General features: G+C 41.4%; 1 protein-coding gene across 1 annotated transcript in view; it reads left to right on the top strand.

The window, feature by feature from the left end:
• LOC137433895 (protein TANC2) overlaps positions 1-25,437 on the top strand; it is a 471,451-nt gene that overhangs the window by 90,265 nt on the left and 355,749 nt on the right. The window contains exon 2 of the mRNA XM_068126367.2: positions 17,350-17,430. Coding sequence (XP_067982468.2) covers positions 17,350-17,430 — 81 coding nt within the window. The remainder of the gene's footprint in view (positions 1-17,349; positions 17,431-25,437) is intronic.

The following is a 25,437-nucleotide window of genomic DNA, read 5'->3' as shown; positions in this document are numbered from 1 at the left end:
GAGATTCTGGTTTCGAGTCGACATCGTTCCGTTGATCACTGGAGGGGACCAACTCTAAGCTCGAAGACGGGAATATAGAGACATTGGGGAAGGTTCTTTCCACTCACTTGGAACCCTGTGAGTGGAAAGAACCTTCCCCAATGTCTGGTTCGGAGGTATACCGAGACCAGGAGGTCGGGAAGGAACACGTACCAATATGGATGGGATATCCACAGTCTGGGTTGGATAAAGCGGTGCGTGAGAGACAGTAGACTTTTGATGTGTGCTTCCCCTTCTCTCCCCATCTTGTCTTCCGCTCCCTCTTTTTGTATATTTTGTTTGTCTGGTTGATTTGTTTGTGAAATAAATGTTAGCTCTTTCACGAGCCTCGATTCAGTATACAAAAAGAAGAAAAAAAAGTATTCCCATGTGTAATCAATATCAAGTGCTGTGGAGGTAGTGGTCAAATCTCTTTTTGAGAGGGCAGATTGAAGTCCCTGCCAGTTGGCTTGTGAAAACAGCCATATTCTGCATCATTGAGGTTGCTCTCTTACAATAGCTAGAGAGATATGGGCCTTGACAAGAAAGTGATCAGAAGAACTAATGTGAGCAGAAGAGCAAAAAGAGATTGGGATGGAAAGTTGGTCATTACTTGGACCAGGAGGGAGGACCTACCAGTCGGAGAAATCCGTGTTGGGAATTTTACAGATTGGGTCAAACCCATGGAGTCACAGAAGACCTTTGCTGCAATGCCATAGCGGGTTGTTGGCATGGTAACAGATGAAACCACTGCAGATGAGAAAGAGAGCTGGATTGGGTGATTATGAGTTGTTCCTTGTTGGAGGAAATGGAGTTTATCAGCGAGTTATCAGCGAGTCGTCATTGTTGGGTGGATGATATACCTATGATTGGATGGTATACCATCTTGTTAATATGGAAGGCTTGCACTAGTGTAAAGGACAAGCAGAAAGTATTTATAATATCCAAGAAATATGAATATTGCCAATTACATGATTAAGTAACACCAATTGAAAGCCATAATTTGATAATCAAATAGAGATTTGAGAAAATTTTGTTCTGAGAAAATATACTGACAATTTTTTTTCATTCAGATAAAATTACTTTGCAGTTAAACCTACTGAGGACCTAACATGTTATGAATTATAATTGTATCGAGATGTAAGTTATAATTATTTGAAGCTGCACAATGTCTCTAGTTTTTATGGGTGAAAGCTGAAATTTAATGAACTCTTTGTGCTGTGGTTAGACTTCAATTATACATTACCAGCTCACTTTTGGATTAAAAAAACCCATCTCAGATAAAGTGGTTTCTGGTGAAAAAGAAATCCTCGTCTCTTTGACATTCATCTGTCATTCTTTCTTTAAGGTTCATGTTTAACGTTCATGTAATGCAGGTTCATGAAGAATCCTTTTTTTTTCACAACTCTGTCTTCCTTTAGTCCATTTGATATAGGAGACGATCAATCATAGGAAGGATAATCTTCAAGTGCAAGCACAACATAGAAATGAAGAGATAAAAAGTAAATTCAGTTGAAAGCTAAATTGTTGTATGAGTAATAAGAACTATATTTAAAATTAATTACTAAAACGGTCGTTATGAAAGGTAAATAAAGTAGGGTGAATTTTAATTATTTAAAAAAAAATAATATTGTTTTTTAAAATGACCTTTCTGGAATATATATATATATATAGACACACACTATATATTTACCTCTGCCTGAAAAAAAGGCGTACGGGGAGGTTATGCTTTCACCCCTGTTTGTTTCTCCGTGTGTTACTTGTGAAATCTAAGATTCATAAGTATATTAGTTGGTCTGGTTTGTTATTCTGTCTCTGTTTTTTATATGTCAATCACCTACAGGTCGCATTTTTACTCAATATTCACAAAACCTCACCACCTCGTAGAGGTACTGACAAGCTGGAAGCCTTTTTTTCGTTCAATAGGCCGAAAGGTCAAAGGTCACATAAATCATCAATTTTCAACCGATTCACTTGATCTTCTTTGAATGTATGTACGTGTGTGTATGGATATGTACATGTGTGTATATATATATATATATATAATTTCAAAATACACCTGGTCACAAGTGTGCCTCACTGACCGGGTCCTCAGTCGAGGTCCTCAGCATCATCCCGTTTCGGCCCTTCAACCTCTATATGATCAGCTAAGGTGGGCCAGCGGGGGCATGTACACATCCACATGCAGCAGCTTCACCTGGATGTGTACATACCCCCACTCCCAGCCAGTGAGAAAACAGACTACAACAACAAAACCACCTCCACTCCCAAAATCCACAGCCCCTCACCCACTCACTCACACACAAAAAACTACACCTAACCAACCGAACACCTACCCTTACAACATGTACCACTCAAGCAAAAACACATTCATGCAAAACCACACCCACTCCTGCAACACACACACACACACACACACACACACACACACACACACACACACACACACACACCATTCACACACACACACACACACCATTCACACATTTCCATTTCTCTTCCACACTCAGTCACTACCCCTTCAGGCTGAAATGAACCACCACCCACAACCTCAACCTACACTGTGCCTCCATAAACTTCCTCCAAATCCAAAGTGAGCCTTTCAAGGCAACCTGGGCCACTCTGTCACACATCCTCCTTCTTTCTGTCCCACACACTCCAAGCCGAGCAAGAAATGCAGAAAAGGAATTGCCAATATACCCTCTACACTACACCTCAAATGGTTGACAAGAAACTCGCCAATCCTTCTCCCGGCACTCTGCCTCCAGCTCACTGTACTTTCCTCTCTTCCTCTCGTGCACCTCCTCCATGTTCTCTTCCCAAGGTTCAGACAATTCCCCTAAGATGACCTGTCATGTTGCACCTGACCAGATGACAATGTGATGCCGCAACCTTGTCACACAGAGCTCCGCTGGGAATACCAATTGTGGCTTTAGGTTTACCACCACCTGCCAATCACAAGCACTTGACAGCCCTCTTGCTTTCCACCTACTCCTCTTTCCACCTCTTACCACTTGGCCCTCTTTGACAAACAACACCTCTCCCCCATCGGTCTCCAAGAATGGGCTTGACTCTTTCCTTAGGTAAGAATTGTTGCTTTTCTGTTTTGTTTGTTATTCGAGTCTTCGTAAAGTTGTTTGAGACACCTGTAATGCTCTAAAGTTATTGCTTGCTTAATAACTTAATAACTTAAGCTTAAGCTTAATAACTTGCTTAATAATTATTAACACAGTTTGATATCGGTCGTCATTCAATGAAATCAGCTCCAAGATGAGAACAACATGTAAACAAGTTTAAGATCGAAAGGTGAAAATTTCCAGCTTCAAAATCAAAATGAACCACATGCACCAATCTCTTTGGAACTGGAATGGCGTGCGGTAATGAAACACGAAATGTAATTCAGAAACTTGAGTATGAAGCAGCATTCCCATTCACAGAATTATTACATTACATGACTTGAAGCAAATTGCTTAAGAAATAATAATTTCCAGGATCCAGTGATTTTCAACACAATTACAATAGAAAGCGAATTAAATCTTTATGAAGCATTCCACCAACTCCCCCCCCCCCCCCCTCCCCTCCACGCTTCTGCCCTTCCTGTCATCCCTCCAACCTGTCTATTATGAGTGGTACATATGATGACTGACTTCTATCTGGTGCCATTTGTTGGAAGAATTTTCCCTACCAATAAAACTAAACCAATCCGTTTTTCTTTTATAGCTCACCTGGAACGAAGTTCCAGGGAGCTTATGTGATGGCGCGTCGTCAGTCCGTCCGTCCGTCAGTCCGTATATACTTGCAACCTCTTCTCTGAAACCGCTAATGGGATTGTGACCAAACTTGGCACAATGATGTGTGTTGTGTTGTGACTAAAGTTTGTTCATGGCAATAAAAAAAATCGGGGTTTTAGGGGATCTACTGAGGGTCAAGGTAGATCCACGTTTGACCCACCAAAATAGGAATTTGCTTTTTCCTCTGAAACTACACACACTATTTCGATGACACTTGACCACAACCTTCACCCCCCATGATGTATCGAAGTTTGTTCACAGCACTAAGAAAGTCTAGGTTTAAGGGAGTCTACAGGGGTCAAAGTGGGTCCGGGTTTAACCCCCAAAAATAGGTATTTGCTTTCTTCTCTGAAACTACACATATGACTTCAATGAAACTTGACCACAACCTTCACCACCCGTGCTGTACCAAAGTTTGTTCACGGCATTAAAAAAAAATCTGCCCCTTTGGAGGTGTATGGTGGGTAAGGGGGGGTGGGAGTTTCCCCCCTAAATAGGTATTTTTATTTGCAAAATCGAAGATTTTTCAAGTATGTTGATCGGTTGTGTTTGTTATTCTGTCTGTTTGTCATCGGCCTACAAGTCACAATTCTAAACCGATCATGATGAAACTTCATCAAGTTGTAGAGGTTGTCACAAATGAGAAGCCTATTGATTTTGAGGTGAAAGGTCAAGGGTCATCTGCAGGTCAAATTTCTAAAATCGCCATTTTTAATACGATTGCCTTGAAAATTGAACAGTATTTTTATATTGAGTCAATAAATTGGAAAACCAACTATTGCTGAGGTCAAAAGGTCAAAGGTCAACTCAAGGTCAAACTTCCAAAATCATCAATTTTCATCTGAAAAACTCAATTTTCATCCGATTGAGTGGAAAATTGAACAGCATTTGCACATTGAGTTACTAAATAGGGAAACCAACTATTTTTGAGGTCAAAAGGTCAAAGGTCATCTCTAGGTCAAACGTCTAAAATCATAAATTTTCATCTGAAAAATCAGCAATTTTCATCCGATTGACTTGAAAATTTAACAGCATTTGCATAGTGCCTCAATTAATTGGGAAACCAACTATTTTTGAGGTCAAAAGGTCAAAGGTCAACTCAAGGTGAAACTTCTTTAAATCATCAATTTTCACTTTTCATCCTATTAACCCAAGCTTTGATCAAGATCATCAATTTTAATCTTGATGAAATGGACAATTTCATGGATCAGTGGCAACCTTTTGGGGGGGGGGGGGGGGGGGGGTGGGGGGGGAGGTTCTGATTTTCCAAGTATCGTGCTCTGCATGACGTCTTCTTGTTTGTTTGTTTAAAGTCTTATGATTGACGTTAGTATGATAGTGCATGCTGCCCTGTCTTCTAGCAACCATTGATATTGGTTAAAAATTCCATGATGGAGTTTAAAATACCTTTAGTCAGTGTAGTATACTGCTTTATTCTACCAGGTGAGCACCCAGGGGTATTGCCCTTATGTTTTTCTCTTAGTGTCTTGATTCCATTTAGCTTCAGAGGACGATGCTTGTAGCTGTAAGACAATCTGAAATAATCACATTGGTGGATGAGTTGGTGGTGTAAAGTTAGAAAATAGTCACCTGTCTTGTACATGCAGTGCCTTCAGAAAGTATCCACACCCCTTGACTTTTTTCACATTTTGTTGTGATACAGCCTGAATTTAAAATGGAATAAATTGAGATTTTTGTCACTGATCTTCACATAATACCCCATTATGTAAAACTGCAAAAACATTTTTTTAAATCCTTACAAAATAATTAAAAATGAAATACAGAAATATCTCATTTACATAAGTATTCAACCCCCTGAGTCAATACTTTGTAGAAGTTCCTTTGGCAGTGATTACAGCTTCACGTCTTTTTGGGTATGTATGTAGCATCTTTGCACACCTGGATTTGGAGAGTTTCTCCCATTATTCCTTGAAGATTTGCTCAAGCTCTGACAAAGTGGATGGGGAGTGTTGGTGAACAGCAATCTTCAAGTCCTTCCACAGATTCCCAATGGGATTCAAGTCTTGGCTTTAGCTGAGCTACTCAAGGATTTTCACGTTCTTGTTCTGAAGCCATTCCACTGTTGCTTTGGCTGTATGATTGGGGTCATTGTCCTGTTGGAACGCAAATTTTCACCACAGTCTCAAGTGTTTTGCACTCTGAATCAGGTTCTCCTCAAGGATTTGCCTGTATTTGCCTCCATTCATTGTTTCCTCTATCCTTACAAGTGTCACAGTCACTGCCACTGAAAATCATCCCCATAGCATGATGCTGCCACCACCACGCTTCATTGTAGGGATGGTGTTAGATGGGTGATGAGCTGTGCTCGGTTTCCGCCAGATGTAGCGCTTTGCATTCAGGACAAAGAGTTCAATTTTCATCTCATCAGAACACATAATATTTTGCCTCTTGCTTTCAGTGTCTTTCACGTGTCTTTTTGCAAACTCCAGGCATGCTGTCATGGGCCTTTTTCTCAGGAGTGGCTTTCTTCTGGCCACTCTCCTATGAAGCCTAGATTTGTGAAGGGCTGCAGAGACTGTTGTCCTTCTGGCAGGTTCTCCCATCTTAGCTAAGCAACTCTGTAGTTCTGTCAGAGTTGTTATTGTGTTCTTGGTAACCTCCCTGACCAAAGTCCTTCTTGCCCGGTTGCTCAGTTTGGTCTGACGGCCAGCTCTAGGAAGAGTCTGGGTAGTTCCGTATTCTTTCCATTTCCTAATGATGGAGCTCACTGTGCTCTTTGGAACTTTCAACACTCTATAAATTGTTTTTTTTACCCTTCCCCAGATCTATGCCTCCTCACAATTCTATCTCAGAGTTCTATGGCCAGTTCCTTGGACTTCATGGTAATTTCTTCTATGACATGCATTTGCAACTGTGGGACCTTATATAGAAAGGTGCGTTTCTTTCTAAATCATGTCCATTCAATGGAATTGGTCACTATTGGGCTGCAATGAAGTTGTCGAGACATCTCAAGGATGATCAAATGAAATTAGATGCACCTGAGCTCAATTTGGAGTGCATTTATTGACTCATGACATTTCAGGTTTTCATTTTTTTTTATTTTAGTTTAAAAAAAAATCCTGTCTATATCAGAGTTATTATGTGTAGATCAGTGACAAAATTCTTAATTTAATCCATTTTAAATTCAGGCTGTAACAAAACAAAATGTGAAAAGTCAAGAGGTGTGAATACTTTCTGAAGGCAGTGCACACCTTACCTCTCAGTGACTGTAAATGATTGTGTTAAATTGAAGTGGCTGGTTTAAATTCCATGAAATACACTGTGGTTTACATAAAGCAAGTCGTCTACACTATCTGAAGAACTTGTTCTTCCTTTGTAAAAGGAAGAAATGTTATCCTGTTCTCTTCCTCTTGGGTTTAAAGGCCTGCAAGTGAATTCATCAGCAGTGATTAGTGCTTTGTTGCAATCTCGTCCTTGACTTGATCCAAGAGGACCAACTGATTACCCTGAAGAAATGATGTGCCACAGCCACAATCGCCCAAATGTCCTTCTCGCTGTGATTCAATCACACGGATTGCCGAGCATTGGCCAAATTGAGATCGAAAATATGCTTGACTTGAGCTCAATTTGATTAAATACTTCAAACAAACTTTACTTAAGCTCATTTAGGTCAGCGATTTGATTCCGACACTGGATGAGTCGGTGAAAGACTGCATTTATGGGACGTGCTGCTTCCCATATTCACGCTCAGCAAAGGATAGAGCGCGGACAAACAACCATCCATGGGGAGGAGGAAATTCTCCTTAATCGCCCCTTGAGTGCATAGAGAAAAACTAATTAAATGAAGAAGGATAGCATCGTTTGTAACCAGTGTTCTGGGTAGTGGTACTCAGGCTCATTGGCTGTTTGTCTGAAGCAAGTCGTGTGTGTGTGTGTGTGTGTGTGTGTGTGTGTGTGTGTGTGTGTGTGTGTGTGTGTGTGTGTGTGTGTGTGTGTGTGTGTGTGTATACACATGCATGGACATAGTCATGGCCAAAAACATTGGCACCCTTGCACTTTTTTCAAATAACTCAAAAGTTTCTCGAAAAATAAGTTGAAATTGACAAAAGTATTTGGTTTCCACAATTCTTTATTTCACTGTTAATATTACAGAACCTTTGTTTTTGACGAGCGTGACTGGGTGCGCCCCGCGCGCCTCACCACACGTCGTTTCAGAGCTTTAGGCATCTTTGACCATTTCAGTGTCTTTTGTGTCTTCATGGTGTTTTGGGTCTTCAGGGCTATTTGGGTCTTCAGGGTCTTTTGGATCCTCTGGGCCTTTAAGGGTGTTTTGGGTCTTCGGGGTCTTTTGGGTCTTTGGTGTTTTCAGTGGCTTTTGTGTCTTAAGGGTCTTTTGTTTCCTCTGGGTCTTTAAGAGTCTTTGGGGTATTTTGGTTCTTCGGGGTATTTAAGGGTATTTTGGGTCTTCTGGGTCTTCGGGGTCTTGTGGGTCTTCGGTGTCTTCAGGGGATTTTGGATCTTATGGGTATATTGGTTCCTCTGGGTCTTTAAGGGTATTTTTGGTCTTTGGGGTGTTTTGGGTCTTCGGGGTGTTTTGGGTCTTCGGGGTGTTTTGGGTCTTTGGGGTGTTTTGGGTTTTCGGGGTGTTTTGGGTCTTCGGGGTGTTTTGGGTCTTTGGGGTGTTTTGGGTCTTCGGGGTGTTTTGGGTCTTCGGGGTGTTTTGGGTATTCGGGGTGTTTTGGGTCTTTGTTTGGGTTGTTTTGGGTCTTCGGGGTGTTTTGGGTCTTCGGGGTGTTTTGGGTCTTTGGGGTGTTTTGGGTCTTCGGGGTGTTTTGGGTCTTCGGGGTGTTTTGGGTCTTCGGGGTGTTTTGGGTCTTCGGGGTGTTTTGGGTCTTCGGGGTGTTTTGGGTCTTCGGGGTGTTTTGGGTCTTCGGGGTGTTTTGGGTCTTCGGTGTGTTTTGGGTCTTCGGGGTGTTTTGGGTCTTCGGGGTGTTTTGGGTCTTCGGGGTGTTTTGGGTATTTGGGGTGTTTTGGGTCTTCGGGTGTTTTGGGGTTTTTGGGTATTCAGGGTCTTTTTGAGCCTCAGGGCCTTGAAAGGTATTTTGTGTCTTTGGGGTGTTTTGTGTCTTTGGGGTTTTCAGGGTATTTTGGGTCTTCAGGGGTCTTGATGGTCTGAAGGGTCTTGGGGGAATTATAAGGTCATCAAAGGTCTGAGGGGTCTCAGCACTCTTAACGTAATTAAGAGGGTTAATTAAAAGGGTGTCTATTTTATTTGAAGAAGAAGAAAACGTTTTCGTCGCATATAAACATAACGACATAACGACATAACCATATACGTTTGCTCTATTATAATAAGATTCAGAACTTAATTTGTCCTTTTAAATCAGAAAATAAAAAGAAATGGCATTGACAAAATTATTGACACCCTCGACTTCATATTTGGTACCACAGCACAGCCTTTAGACAAAACAAGCATTCTGAGTATTGCGCTGCAATACATGTCCCCAGCCGGCAGTCTGTCGTCCGGAAAACTGTTGGGGAAATTACCAAAGTTCAAAGTGCCATAACTTTGTCAAAAATGATCGAAACGTCGTGAAGTTCGAACGTGATCTGTAACTTATCATGAGGAAACCATGTACCAAGTTTGAAATCATTAGCATTAAGAGTTTCGAAAAAAAGTCCGGAAAACTGTTCTTTGCGTGACGGACTGACAGACTGACGGACGGAGGGACGCAGTGCAAACCTATAGTCCACTCCGGTGTACACCGGTAGGGGACTAATAACTGCAGTCAAGCGTTTCCTCTAGCCATGAATGAGCTTCCTTCACCTCTCCACTGACAGTTTTGCCCACTCTTCTTTTAACAAGTACAAAAAGTTTTAACTAAAACAAAAGCCGCGTCGATGTTACACAATGCCTAGATGCAGCTGTGCCTATAACGTCGATGTTATATTGTTATAGGCACAGGACATTCCTATTGATTCGATTACTTGATGTTATTTTTGTGCAAAGTGAAAATATATCTCGGCAATTTCCCGTGTGTGGCGACGAATTTTTAATATATCTCGGCATTTTCCCGTCTGTTATTTCAGGCGGTGTATGACTGACCATGCCGCGATTTAAAAAATATATATCTCGGCAATTTCCCGTGTGTGGCGACACGTGAACGAAGCTATGCTCCTCTCTCCACATTATTGTGACGACGTATAAATTAAATATTTCATCGTGACGATTGTCATCAAATGGACGAATTTTTAATATATCTCGGCATTTTCCCCATCTGTTATTTCAGGCGGTGTATGACTGACCATGCCGCGATTTAAAAAATATATATCTCGGCAATTTCCCATATGTGGCGACACGTGAACGAAGCTATCTCCTCTCTCCACATTATTGTGACGACGTATAAATTTAATATTTCATCGTGACGATTATCATCAAATGGACGAATTTTTAATATATCTCGGCATTTTCCCATCTGTTATTTCAGGCGGTGTATGACTGACCATGCCGCGATTTAAACAAAATATATATATCTCGGCATTTTCCCGTCTGTTATTTCGGTTTATTTCCCGTTATGTTATGTTATTTCCCGTTTTTTAAATTCCGACTTCTTTCCTGGAAGTCCTAGCAGTGTCCATGTGTTTTATACCTCTCTCACCTCCCCCCCCCCCCCCCCTTCCCATGCCTCCTCTCCCCAAGCCCTCTCCCTCCCACATTTCTCCTGTTGTCCCTGCTCTCAAATGTTGTGTTTGTGTCCTTCCCCCTCTCCCCCCATCTTGTCTGCCGCTCCCCTTATTTTTTGTGTTTTGTGTGTCGGTTTGACTTTTTGTGTGATTAATGTTACCTCTTTTACGAGCCTCGATCTTGTATACAAAAAAAAAAAAAAAAATCCCTCAACATACCCGGGTAAACATAGGCCAAAAGGTCAACCACTTTTTTCAAATGTCTAAAATCCTCAATTTTCATCCAATTGACTTGAAATTTGAATAGGATTTTCATATCAGCTAACTGAATTCAACCACCAACTACTTTTGAGATCAACATAGGCCAAAAGGTCAACATATGCCAAAGATCAACAACAATTTCGAATTTCTAAAATCCTCAATTTTCATCCGATTGACTTTACATTTGAATAGGATTTTCATATCAGCGAAATGAATTGAACCATCAACTATTTTTGAGATAAACATAGGTCACAAGGTCAACATAGGCCAAAAGTCAACCACTTTTTTCTAACTTCTAAAATCCTCAATTTTCATCCAATTGACTTGAAATCTGAATAGGATTTGCATATCAGCTTACTGAAACCAACCACAAACTATTTTTGAGGTCAACATAGGCCAAAAGGTCAACATAGGCCAGATTTCTAAAATTGTCAATTTTCATCCGATTAACTTAATTTGAAGAAGATTTGCATATCAGGTCACATAATTCAACCATCAATTATTTTTGAGGTCAAAAGGATGCTCTACTGAGTGGCATTCTACTTTGTTCTCTTTTGCCAAGTGTCGCTCTATGAGTGAGTTTTCATTTATTTATTTAGTTTACTGTATAGTCATGTATTCTTGTATTATTATTAGTCCCCTACCGATGTACACCGGAGGGGACTATAGGTTTGCACTCTGTCCCTCCGTCTGTCAGTCTGTCAGTCTGTCAGTCTGCCTGTCAGTCTGTCAGTCTGTCCGTCCGTCACGCAAAGAACAGTTTTCCGGACTTTTTTTTCTAAACTCTCAATGCTAACGATTTCAAACTTGGTACATGGTTTCCTCATGATAAGGTACAGATCACGTTCGAACTTCACGACGTTTCGATCATTTTTGACAAAGTTATGGCACTTTGAACTTTGGTAATTTCCCCAACAGTTTTCCGGACGACAGACTGCCGGTAGGAGACATGTATTGCAGCGCAATACTCAGAATGCTTGTTTTTTCAGCAGTTATGGCACTATTGTTTTCACTATCACCCTGAGTAATTAAACTTCATATAATTTTTTTATAACTGCTTGTCTGCTGGTTGTCAGCCAGTGAATGGTGAATCTGTAACGCAAACATTTTTTTTTATATAAAATAAAGTCTAGGCTCAGGGAATGAGAGAGATTTTTAAACATCACAATGCATTCAACTTCAAATTTGGTTTAACAACTGGTTTAACATCCATCCGAGGGACGGCACTCACATTGATGAATCACCCTGCTTGCAAAACACCAGGCTGACAGTTTATAGCTGGGCCAGGATTTGAAACCAGGCTAGATGGCTAAGGGATGGGTATGCATACCGAGGCTATTCTCCAACCCTTCACAGACATTATCTTTGGAAAAACGTTTTCTAAAATACTGATATACCATGTGGAAAGTTAATTTGCCTTGAATACTGTGAACTGAGAATTGATATTTAATTGAATACTGTGAGCTGAGAATTGATATTTAATTGAATACCAGTACTGTGAACTGAGAATTTATATTTAATTGAATACTGTGAACTGAGAATTTATATTTAATTGAATACTGTGAGCTGAGAATTGATATTTAATTGAATACCGGTACTGTGAACTGAGAATTTATATTTAATTGAATACGGTGAACTGAGAATTGATATTTAATTGAATACTGTGAACTGAGAATTGATATTTAATTGAATACGGTGAACTGAGAATTGATATTTAATTGAATACTGTGAACTGAGAATTGATATTTAATTGAATACTGTGAACTGAGAATTTATATTTAATTGAATACGGTGAACTGAGAATTGATATTTAATTGAATACTGTGAACTGAGAATTGATATTTAATTGAATACTGTGAACTGAGAATTGATATTTAATTGAATACGGTGAACTGAGAATTTATATTTAATTGAACACCGGTACTGTGAACTGAGAATTTATATTTAATTGAATACTGTGAACTGAGAATTGATATTTAATTGAATACCGGTACTGTGAACTGAGAATTTATATTTAATTGAATACTGTGAACTGAGAATTGATATTTAATTGAATACGGTGAACTGAGAATTGATATTTAATTGAATACCGGTACTGTGAACTGAGAATTGATATTTAATTGAATACTGTGAACTGAGAATTTATATTTAATTGAATACTGTGAACTGAGAATTGATATTTAATTGAATACGGTGAACTGAGAATTTATATTTAATTGAACACCGGTACTGTGAACTGAGAATTTATATTTAATTGAATACTGTGAACTGAGAATTGATATTTAATTGAATACGGTGAACTGAGAATTTATATTTAATTGAACACTGGTACTGTGAACTGAGAATTGATATTTAATTGAATACTGTGAACTGAGAATTGATATTTAATTGAACACCGGTACTGTGAACTGAGAATTGATATTTAATTGAATACTGTGAACTGAGAATTGATATTTAATTGAATACTGTGAACTGAGAATTGATATTTAATTGAACACCGGTACTGTGAACTGAGAATTGATATTTAATTGAATACTGTGAACTGAGAATTGATATTTAATTGAATACTGTGAACTGAGAATTGATATTTAATTGAATACTGTGAACTGAGAATTGATATTTAATTGAATACTGTGAACTGAGAATTGATATTTAATTGAACACCGGTACTGTGAACTGAGAATTGATATTTAATTGAATACTGTGAACTGAGAATTGATATTTAATTGAATACTGTGAACTGAGAATTGATATTTAATTGAATACGGTGAACTGAGAATTGATATTTAATTGAATACTGTGAACTGAGAATTGATATTTAATTGAATACTGTGAACTGAGAATTGATATTTAATTGAATACTGTCAACTGAGAATTGATATTTAATTGAATACTGTGAACTGAGAATTGATATTTAATTGAATACTGTGAACTGAGAATTGATATTTAATTGAATACTGTGAACTGAGAATTGATATTTAATTGAATACCGGTACTGTGAACTGAGAATTGATATTTAATTGAATACTGTGAACTGAGAATTGATATTTAATTGAATACCGGTACTGTGAACTGAGAATTGATATTTAATTGAATACTGTGAACTGAGAATTGATATTTAATTGAATACCGGTACTGTGAACTGAGAATTGATATTTAATTGAATACTGTGAACTGAGAATTGATATTTAATTGAATACCGGTACTGTGAACTGAGAATTGATATTTAATTGAATACTGTGAACTGAGAATTGATATTTAATTGAATACCGGTACTGTGAACTGAGAATTGATATTTAATTGAATACCGGTACTGTGAACTGAGAATTGATATTTAATTGAATACCGGTACTGTGAACTGAGAATTGATATTTAATTGAATACCGGTACTGTGAACTGAGAATTGATATTTAATTGAATACTGTGAACTGAGAATTGATATTTAATTGAATACTGTGAACTGAGAATTGATATTTAATTGAATACTGTGAACTGAGAATTGATATGTAATTGAATACTGTGAACTGAGAATTGATATTTAATTGAATACTGTGAACTGAGAATTGATATTTAATTGAATACCGTTACTGTGAACTGAGAATTGATATTTAATTGAATACTGTGAACTGAATGAATTCATTCATTCATTCATTCACTGTGAACTGAGAATTGATATTTAATTAAATGATTATTTGCTCATGGAAATCATACACTTTTGGAGATTAATCTTTTTGTTCGTGATTCGCAAAACTATCAAAATCTAGGCTCAGGGAAGAGCAATAATTGAAACATCACAATGTATGTATTTTTGCTTTAGAGCACCAACTGCATGTTTTTCTTTGATGGGGTCATGCCTTTATTTTCTTTATAATATTCGATGCGTTTGGGATTTTGAGCTTGTGAAAATGATGAATAGACATTAAAAAGTTTTTTTGAGATTTGTCTCATTGATAAGCTTGTACGGAGGTGTAGGACAAGGACATCATGTACTTTGGCATTAAATACATGGACATTAGGAAATGAATAAAGCAACAATGTGTTTGGGGTTTGAATATTTAATATATTCTTGGGAACTATCTGTTCAAAGTTAATTTGCACTTCTCATTCTGGATTAGCTTGAACTTATCCAAATACACTCGTAAAACTTTTGAATGACTCATACACTCTTCTGTGTGACATACACGCATAACCAAACTTTAGAGTAGCTTTTTGGCAGTTTTGTTCACCAGAAACGTCATTAGACAAACGCTGTTCCCGAGAACGTACGTGCTCTTCCATTGCCATCTTGGAAATACCAAGAATGCTTCGCACAGTTGTGACATCACATCATGAAGGAATTGCCAGATATTATTAGCCCCCGTTGGACTCAGTCCGAAACTGGAGCTTCAGGATTAGGTCTCGTCCGTCTGTCCATGCGTGCGTCTGCAACCATATCTCAGACATGTATAGACTGATTTTATTTATACTTGACAAAAAGACAACACACGATAGTGTACATATGCACTTCATGTTGTTTAACGATGCGATCAAAGATGACTGACTGGTGGCCATTTTAGTTGTAAAAAAACCCGATATTGACCACGTCCTCAACCATTTCTCGGACATGCATTTACTGATCTTGTTCAACCTTTTCAATCGGATAATGAATTACAGCTTACATATGCACGTCCTTGTTTTTCGAGATCAGATCCAAAATGGCCGACTGGCGGCCATTTTGTTACTTAAATGTGTCCTCAAACATTTCCCGGACATGCATGGACTGATTTTATTCAAATTTGGCACAAAGACAATACATGAGAGTATACATATTACATATGCAGAGGAATTTGTTTTGTCATCCGACCAAAGATGGCCGACTGGCGGCCTTTACTCCATACAGCAAAATACTAAAACCATGGGGGCTATGACATTTTAGGTCTTATTCTCCTTGTTATCTATATAATAATAGCGTAAGGACTCGACTTTGTTATCCCTTTTACGCCGCACCCAGTGACCCGATGCCCACGGCACTAATGGATTTACGATCTACGAACTGCGCTCTTTGTTTATCACATACAGCCATACTCAAAAAATCTGAATTAGCCGACGTTGGGGCCCAAAAGCATCCGATTAACTGCCGATACGGCGCCATCTTACCACGCCATCGTATTGGCGTCTGCTGGGCAAAGGCGAAGCAAGCCGTCCGCTGATTGGACAGGCGAAGGCGAAAGCAAGCCGTCCACTGAGTGGACAATCCAGAGCATGCATTTGTGCCGGTGCCGGCGATCGTTGTTCATATACGCACTCTTCATTCTCATCTTTCTTCCTAACTCTTACTCGGACAAGCAAATCCCCTATGCCATCCATAATGGTACACTCTATCCATACACCACATCCTCCCTTCCGTGGATGTTCCACGCGCCATCGTATTGGCGTCGGCTGGGTGAAGGCGAAGCAAGCCGTCCGCTGATTGGACAGGCGAAGGCGAAAGCAAGCCAGCCACTCAGTGGACAATCCAGAGCATGCATTTGTGCTGGTGTCGTCGATCGCGGTGTACTACACCACATCCTCCCTTCCGTGGATGTTCCACGGGTTTCGGCTAGTTATTACTATTGCGAATACTCCACACCCCTTTGGTGATATCAAGTAAATACAAAGAACTTCAAAGCAGGAAGAGTGCTGACAGGATGGCCTGGTGGTAGGCACACTCACCTCTAAGTGCTCTTGTCTGTGTTAAATTCCCGACCCAGCTATAAACTGTCCTGAATCCTGATGTTTCACAGGCAGGGTGACTCATCCACATGTGTGCTGTCCCTCAGATGGATGTAAAACTGGCCTCCCATTTGCCAGCATTCGTTGGTGGATGTTAAAGTTCCCATGGTGTCCTTCACGAAGAATAGGCAAGCTATCGTCAACACCAGGAACAAATTCCAAATTCCTGCCTTAACCAGCAGAGGTCATTGCATCAGCAGCACAGCTGTGCCCTCAGCCAACGATGCTACCCCGCAGCCTTGTGCTGCATACGAATGAGGAAGAAGAAGAAGAATGCAGGAAGAGGCCAATAGGCCCACCAAAGCTGCACAATCATGCCAACATCTTAGTGCTCCCCCATCCATACTACTTCCAGATGCCTTGCATTCAACTCCTGGCTTACGACCATCCTAACTCTCCTCTTCTGTACTTTTAAACTGTGTCCCGTTGTCCTGCCAGTGTCCATTCTGTCCAAAAATCATTCTGCACCGTTTTATTTCTACCCTTTATTATCTTAAGCATATCCATTCGTTCCCCTCGCAATCACCTTCTTTCTAATGTAAAACGTCTTGTCCGTTTCAGCCTCTTGGTCATCAAAGCCGAGTATAGCTAGGCCCAGGATCACTCTAGTTGCTCTCTGCTGTCCCATTGCTGATGTTAAATTGTTGGAATGAGTTGTTGTGGAATGAGGCGATTCAACATGAGTTTGCTTAATGGCAAATTATTGCTAAAATCATGTAAAGTTGTCCGACTTTATGACAAATTTGAATGAGTTAACTTTGTTTAAAAGTTAGCTTTGTTTATAACTAACAAATAATAAAAAAAGTTAACTTTTTTACAAATAACTTTGTAAAAAAAAAAAATATATATTTAAAAACGTGTTCTATTTTTCTTTTGTACATAGGGCCTCAGCAAAAGGATCAAAGTCGTGTGTCACCTCAGCACGAAGACCTGGACATGGATCCGCAACCAATCACATCACGTGGTATGTGTCTGTGTGTGTATATCCTCATACATGTGTTCACTTTACCGGGAGTCAATAGCCCGCCCCCTGCTGGTTTTGCGACCAATTATATGTGTGTCTGTCTGTCTGTCTGTCTATCTTGCCTGCCTGGGCTGTAACTATTTTACCATTTGAGTTTTTTGTCATAAAGTTTTCAAAAAAGCTTTATTATGAGAATATGCAGAAATCAAATTAATAATTTGGTCAAAAGGTAAAAGGTCAGCATCACATAATATCATTGGTTTTCATCCAATTGACCTGACATTTGAGCAGGGTTTGCGTATTTGGTCACTGTCACTGTGGGGTCACTGTGGCTTTTGAGGTCAAAATGTCAAGGTCACCTAAAATCGTCAATTATTTTGTATTTTTTTTTAACCTGTTTTCATCATGTTTAGAAAGAAGAAGTCAAAATACAAAGCAGAAGCGGATGGGCTTTGCACTTTCAGATGCTTTCTAGTTGTAGTTGTGACAAGTTTCATTGTATTTAAATCCCTGCTCCTCTTGCCCACACTATCTTATTCTGACTTGCTCTAATGTGATGTTTCTAAAATATATACGTTTTAATATTTGTTTTGTCTCATACAGGGTTGTCAATGCCATCAATTGAATTTACTGTACAATTTTGCATTCATATATGCAATTGAGATTTGCTTCATGTTGCTTTTTCCTATGGGGTTACATGCTCGAGTTGATCAGGATTTGCCTTGCTTGGAAGCTTTACATTTTAAGCAAAGAAGCTCAAAGGTAAAAACATTTGTCCAAGACAGATGTTAAAAATGTTGTACCTGCAAACGTCCTATTTAGTTTTGTTGTCCCCCGTCGCACCGCGGAGCGAAAGGGGGACTGTGGTTTTCCCCTCCGTCCGTGTGTGCGTCCGTCCGTGCGGGTGTGCGTGCGAACGTGCGTGCGTGCGTAAGCGAAGGACCGAATTCTAATTTGGTGTGTGGGTGCAACCCACGTCAAAATCCAAGATGGCCGCCGCCATGTACGTCTGACGCCATGTATGTCTGAACCTTGTGAGCGGAATATCTTGAAAAATAAGCGAAGTACCAACTACTAATCTGGTGTGTGGGTGTATCTAGGCACAAGGAAGAACGCTATTGAAAATTGGGTCGCCACGTTAAAATCCAAGATGGCCACCACCATGTATGTCTGAACCTTGTGAGCAGAATATCTTGAAAAATAAACGAACTACTAACTTCTAATCTGGTGTGTGGGTGTATCTAGGCACAAGGAAGAACGCTATTGAAAATTGGTTCGCCACATCAAAATCAAAGATGGCCGCCACCATATATACAGACTTGGCATTTAATATGGAATATTTTTTTTTTCTTGACTTGGGTTTACTTTCTTAACTCAGTATATCAATCTGGTGAGTTTCTTTTACACTTTTGTGATTTATTTGTTAAAAGAACCATGTCACTGATTGTCTGTCGCAGCAGGAAGTCAACAACAGGATTATATCACAGGTGGCGTGGCAAAATGTACGGACAGGTGCATTTGACGATTGGCTTCACAGTCGGGTATACAAGGGTTGTTGCGTTCTGTATTAGTGGAAAACAACTGCTGCACGTCTCCAAAAGTTATTGCCGCTTCCTCTGGAGATGGTCCGTCAACTCGACAATGCTGTTTGTCATGGAGTGGTGGCTTTACGAAATTACAGCATGAAAGAGATTTTGCTATTGCTCGGCAGTATGGCATCACTCAAGGTCAGGTGTCAAAGATCCTGAAACGAAATGCTCAGAGGGGTGTCCCTACTCCAATACCGAGGCCAGGATGTCCCCGCAGAACCACAAGGAGGGATGATCGCCAGCTGCACCGGTTAGTCCGCAATGGCCGTACCAAGTCAGCTAATCAGCTTAGGGCTGAGTGGCAGCAACTGACAAATGTGCCTGTATCCAGAAGGCTAGTCAACCAACGACTGGTTCAAGCAGGCTATCGTGCCAGGCGTCCCCTGAGAAAGCCATGCCTGACCAGACAACACTGCCAGCGCCGATTGCAGTGGGCCAGAGAGCACCGTCAATGGCAGCCAGGACACTGGAATCATGTGATCTTCAGTGACGAGTCTAGATTTCTGGTCTATCGTCAAGATGGCCACGTCCGAGTGCACAGACAAGTGCATGAAGCCTACAACAAAGATTGTATAGTGCCAAGAGTCCAAGCTGGAGGTGGTGGGGTGACCGTTTGGGCTGCTTTTCATGCAGGGGGCAAAACTGACCTGGTTGTTCTGAATGGAAACCTGAACCAGTTCAAGTACAGGGCCATTCTGGAAGAAACATTGCTTCCATTTGCTCATGCAGCCTTTCGAGGAAACTTTGTCTTCCAAGATGACAATGCACGGCCTCATCGTGCTCGCATGATCCAACACTTTCTTGCTGACCGTGGTGTAGAGCATATGGAGTGGCCTGCCATGTCCCCGGATATGAATCCGATAGAGAACTTGTGGGCAGAATTAACGCGTCAAATCGACCACTTGGACCAGTAGCCGACCTCTGTGCGTCAATTGCAGCAGGCTATTGTCACTGCATGGCAAGCGATTCCTGTCCAAACCTTGGCAAATCTCGTGAACAGCATTCCTCAACGTGTACGTGCTCTCCTGAATGCTCGTGGGGGTTACACAAAGTACTGATCTGTAATTTTACTGTCGGTAATCTCAGTCGTAATTTAACTTTTGTTTTTGTTAAAAAAAAATTTGGCTAATGTGCAAAATAAAGAGATACTTCTGGAAAACGTACAGAAGTTTAACACAGTACTGTCCGTGAATTGAGTTCGATATCAGTTTACATCACTTTCAAGGATCAATTTATTTGCTTCGAAATGTCAAATGTGGTTTTTGTTTCTTTTAAAGGTCACATTAACAAAATCTGGAATAATTTCAACATAATTCCAATGAACTTTTGGTTCTAAGACATCTTGAAAAGTAAGTTCAACCCCACAAAAAAAATATTCCATATTAAATGCCAAGTCTGTATATGTCTGAACCTTGTGAGCGAAATATCTTGAAAAATAAACGAACTACTAACTTCTAATCTGGTGTGTGGGGGTGTATCTACGCATTTCTTTGTTCTTCAGATTCTCTCTCTCTCTCTCTCTCTCTGTCTCTGTCTCTGTCTCTGTCTCTCTCTGTCTCTCTGTCTCGCTCTCTCTCTCTCTCTCTCTCTCTCTCTCTCTCTCTCTCTCTCTCTCTCTCTCTCTCTCTCTCTCTCTCACACTCTCACTCTCACTCTCACTCTCTCTCTCACTCTCTCTCTCTCGTTCTCTCTCTTTCTTTCTCTCACTCTCTTTCTTTATCGACATTATAATTACAAGCAACGGTACCCACCCTATGGGTGGGGCTTCAATTGGGAGGCCACCCAAACCAAGGAATACCCACCCAAAATATCGTTGTGATCGGTTCAGCCGTTTTTGCGGTACCTTCGAACAGATGGATGGACATTTGGTGAATTATAGTAAGATGAGTTCCCCTACGAGGAAGATAAACGCAGGAGGAGGCCATGCAGCCTTTCAAGCCTGCGCAATGGTTACCAACTTGTTTGTCTGTGCTCTTTCCTGTCAGATGCTGAGCATTAAGGAAGGAAGCAGCACACACAATTTTTACCTCTATGATATGACTCCCATGAGGGTTCAAACTACTGACCTCCCTGATTTAGAGTGCCATTATGCCACTGAGTCTGGAGAAGTGCCTCATTATGAGTACAAAAACTTTGCTGCCACTGAGACCTTGATTTGCTATAAGTGTAGAGCTTATGGACATGCTGGGACGTTTTGTCCTTATGCTAAGAAGAATTATGGTGTAGCAGTACAATCTACATACACTCCCTCCATCCCCTGGAGGACTATGTGCATGGGTTTCCCCCCCCAGAAGTCTGTCCCTGAAGACTATATGCTTGCGTTTCCTACCCGGAAGTCTGTCCCTTAAAATTATGTGCATAGCTTTCCTACCCGGAAGACTGCCCCTTAAGAGTTAAGACTATGTGCATGGATATCTCCTACCATGCAGAGGTCTTAAGTGAAACACCATGGTGTGGTTAATTATGCTGTTGATAATGATGGCGCAGCCTCGAAATGTGTAATTGGTGAACCAAACAACATGGTAGAGAGCCTGCAATCTCTGGAATGAATGTTTGTGATGAAGTTTGTGTGTGTGCAGTGTCTAAAATAATCTGGAACTCTCTTTTTTAAATGTCAAAGAGAATGATAACGGTAAGAAAGCATTAGTGGTGCAGTCAGATAGTACTTCAAATCATCCCGATGGCTTTTTGCAAGATGACAACAACAACAACAACAACATGCATTTTAAGGCCATTTTCCCTGCTAGAGCGGGGGTTAGCCTTGCGGTCCCCATGACAATCTTCTCCATTTTGCCCTATTTTCTGCATCTCTCCTTGTTAACCCCCTTGCCCGCATTTCTTCTTCCACCATCTTTAGCCAAGTCTTTCTCGGACTTCCCCATCCTCTACTTCCTTCTACATTAACTTCCATCACTCTTCTCAACCAGTCACTTTCATCCTTCCTCAACACAAGACCAAACCATCTCAACCTGTTCCTCTTCACAGCATCAATCACAGGCAATATTCCCATCATCTTTCGCAATTCATCATTTGTCTTCCTCTCTCTCAACGATACTCTGCACATCCATCGAACCATTCGCATTTCCACCCTTTCCAGCCTTCGTTGCTGCTCTACGTTCATTACCCATGTCTCGCTCCCATAAATCATAACACTTCTCACACATGCAGCATACACCTTTCCCTTCAGCTTCAGCTACACTCTCCTCCTCATCAGCATGCCACTCAGTTCCCGAAACTTCTTCCATGCACATCTCACTCAAGCAACCGTTGCCGAGTCTGATCCACCTTCTCCATTCAGCATGTCTCCGAGGTAGCAAAATGTTTTCACACCTTCCAGCTTCACGCCGTCTCCAAGATCCAACTCAATATTTCCTCCATCTGCAGCTCCCTCTGTGCACACCTTACATTTGAATGTAGCTGCCACACTGGTAAATGACCCTCTCAGACCACTACATTTTTGATGAACCCACTCAGGGCACATTGTACATTGAATGGAGTTCACTCCGACACCCTTCCTGCACACAGCACACGGCCACTTCCCAGTTCTTTCCACCTCACCACATGCTTTACCACTTGCCATCACCTTCGTCTTTCCGATATTCACCTTCAGACCTTTTGTCTCCATACATTCCTTCCACTTGTTCATCTTTTCCTTCAGTCCATCCATACTTTCCGCAATCAACACCAGATCATCTGCATACAACAACTCCCACGGTAAACCCTCCTTTACGTTCTGAGCCAGCACCTCCATCACAGCTACAAATAGTAGTGGACTTAGTACCGACCACTGATGCACTTCCACCTTCACCTCAAACTCACCACTGTTCCCGTCCTTCGTCCTTACAGCTGTGCGCGCTCTTTTGTACATTGCCATCACGACTCTGATCAACCATTCCTCCACTCCTAACTTCCTTAATGCACATGTCAATACTTTGCGTGGAACCCTATCGAATGCTTTCTCCAGATCAACAAACCCAAAAAACAACTTCTTCCTCTTATCCATGTACTTCTCCTGCAACTGCCTCACAATGAAAAGCGCATCTGTCATTCCTCTTCCTGGCATAAATACAAACTGCATTTCGTCGATCTTCACTTTCTTCCTTATCCTCCTCTCCAACACCCTTTCCAATACCTTCATTCCATGCTCCAATAACTTTATCGCTCGGTACGAGCCACACTCCAGAGGGTCACCTTTCCCCTTGTATAGAGGGACGAGGGTACTCAGTTCCCAATCCACTGTAATGCGGCCTTCTTTCACCACCAGATTACAGATCTCTGTCATTCTCTTCACACCCCAACTTCCTGCTGCCTTCAACATATCTCCCACAACTCCCGTCGGCCCTGCCGCTTTTCCACTCTTCATTGCTTTTATCGCTTCCTCAACTTCCTTCTCAGTTATCTTCTCTGCCGGTCCTAAAACTGGGTTACTCTCTATGTTGCCATCCCATTCATTCTCTGTATTCAACGGCATTTCCATATATCTTTTCCATCTTCCTTTAATTCCATCTGGGTCGACAATGATTTGTCCCACTTCATCCTTCAAGCAACTCACCCCCATCACATCACACCTCTCTTTCGCTATGTGCTTTGCAATCCTGAATACTGCTTTCTGACCGTCTTCCGAATCCAAGCGTTCTCCGAACATTTTCCTACATGCCTCCTGCGCCTTTGCTACCTCTTTCTTTGCAGCCTTCTTGGCTGCCTTATAACTTTCATGCTCTGCTGTTTCTGCTCCCGTACCCTTCGCCTTCTGCCACGCCTTGAACTTCTTCCTCTTCTCGTCAATCCTCTTTCCAACTTCATCATCCCACCACCATGTTTCCGAGTGCCTCGGTGGTCCTTTTGTCCATCCACATACCTCACCAACGGCTCCCAACAGACTAGCTTTCATTGACATCCAACCACTTTCAAGCTCAACCACATCATCCTCTACCCTACTCAGCCTCTCTTTTAATGCCTCCCTTACTGTCACCTCTTTCAACCTCCACACCTTCATTCTCGGTTGGTACTTCACCCGTCGAGCTCTCCTCGCACCTTTCACCCTTATGTCGCAGACAACCAAGTGGTGCTGTGAAACAGCCTCCTCCCCCGGGATCACCTTTGTGTCCCGGAGGTGCCCCCTATCTCGCCTACGCACCATCAGGTAGTCAAGGGTTGTCGTCGACCCACCTGACGTGTATGTAACAAGCTTATTATCCTCTTTCTGGAACTGAGTATTACAAGTCAACAAATCAGCTCCATCAGCAAACTCCAAAATCCTTTCACCTTCTCCATTTCTCACACCATATCCGTAACCCCCATGAACTCCCTCAAAACCATCCATACTCCTTCCCACATGTCCATTCAGGTCTCCTCCCACCACAACAACTTCCTCATCTTTCACGTTTTCCATCAGCTTCTCTATCGCACACCAGAACTTGTCCTTCTCTTCATCGCTTCGACCAACCTGCGGAGCATATCCCGAGATGACGTTCACCAAGAGCTTTCCAATCATCATTTTCACCATCATCAACCTATCACTCACTCTAGTCACACTCACCACACTGTCTACAAACTCCTCAGAAAACAGGACACCAACACCATTCACGCCCTCCGAGCACCCTTGCCACACAAACTTGTATTTCTGTCCCTGCCTACCCTTCACCATTCTCACACCACTTCCCTTCCATCTCGTCTCTTGCACACAACATATGTCCACTCTTCTTCTGACCAATACTTCCACCACTTCTCCTGATCTCCCTGTCATTGTCCCTACATTCCATGTCCCAAACCTCAGAAACCGATCTCCACTTCGGGCTGCACCCTGCCCATATGTACTTGTAATTGTCATGGTTCTCTTTTTGAGGCAATGTTTTTATGGCCGGATGCCCTTCCTGACGCCAACCCTCTTAGTCGTCTCTTACGACACGCAGGGATACGGTGTACCTATTCTGACCAGGGTACACACTGGGAAATGTTTAAAACATGGAAATTCTTGGGGGGGGGGGGCGGCGTCAGCATCACGGCTGCGGTTTAAACATATTCCAACAATATCCAAACAGAACCATGAAAACCATGAAAAACAATCCGGGAAAAGTCTCCAAGCGAGAACGTGGATTTGAGAAAGAAGGGGCAGAGGCGGAAGAAAAACGAGATACAGGGGGCGGGGCACAAGCCGAGACGAGGAAGAGAGCGAACAAGCACGTGTCCGGGAGGAGAGAAAGAATCAATGTAGAATTCTTTGTCTAGGGAGGTGAGGTGAGGGGGAGAAAACAAAATAAAAGAAACAAGCAATGCAGCGGAGGAAATAACCTAAACCGACAAAACACCGACGGGGGGAGGGAAGCCCCAAGTTACCAGGCCGCGCACGAGGTACGACCCAGAAAACGATTAACTACACACAAGTTTGTACGAATTACAAACCAATACCAACCAGAAA

Source organism: Myxine glutinosa, chromosome 10 (genome assembly GCF_964187855.1).
Source record: "Myxine glutinosa chromosome 10, kmMyxGlut1.1, whole genome shotgun sequence".
Classification (NCBI taxonomy): domain Eukaryota; kingdom Metazoa; phylum Chordata; class Myxini; order Myxiniformes; family Myxinidae; genus Myxine; species Myxine glutinosa.
This window is presented reverse-complemented; position numbering and strand designations above follow the sequence as displayed.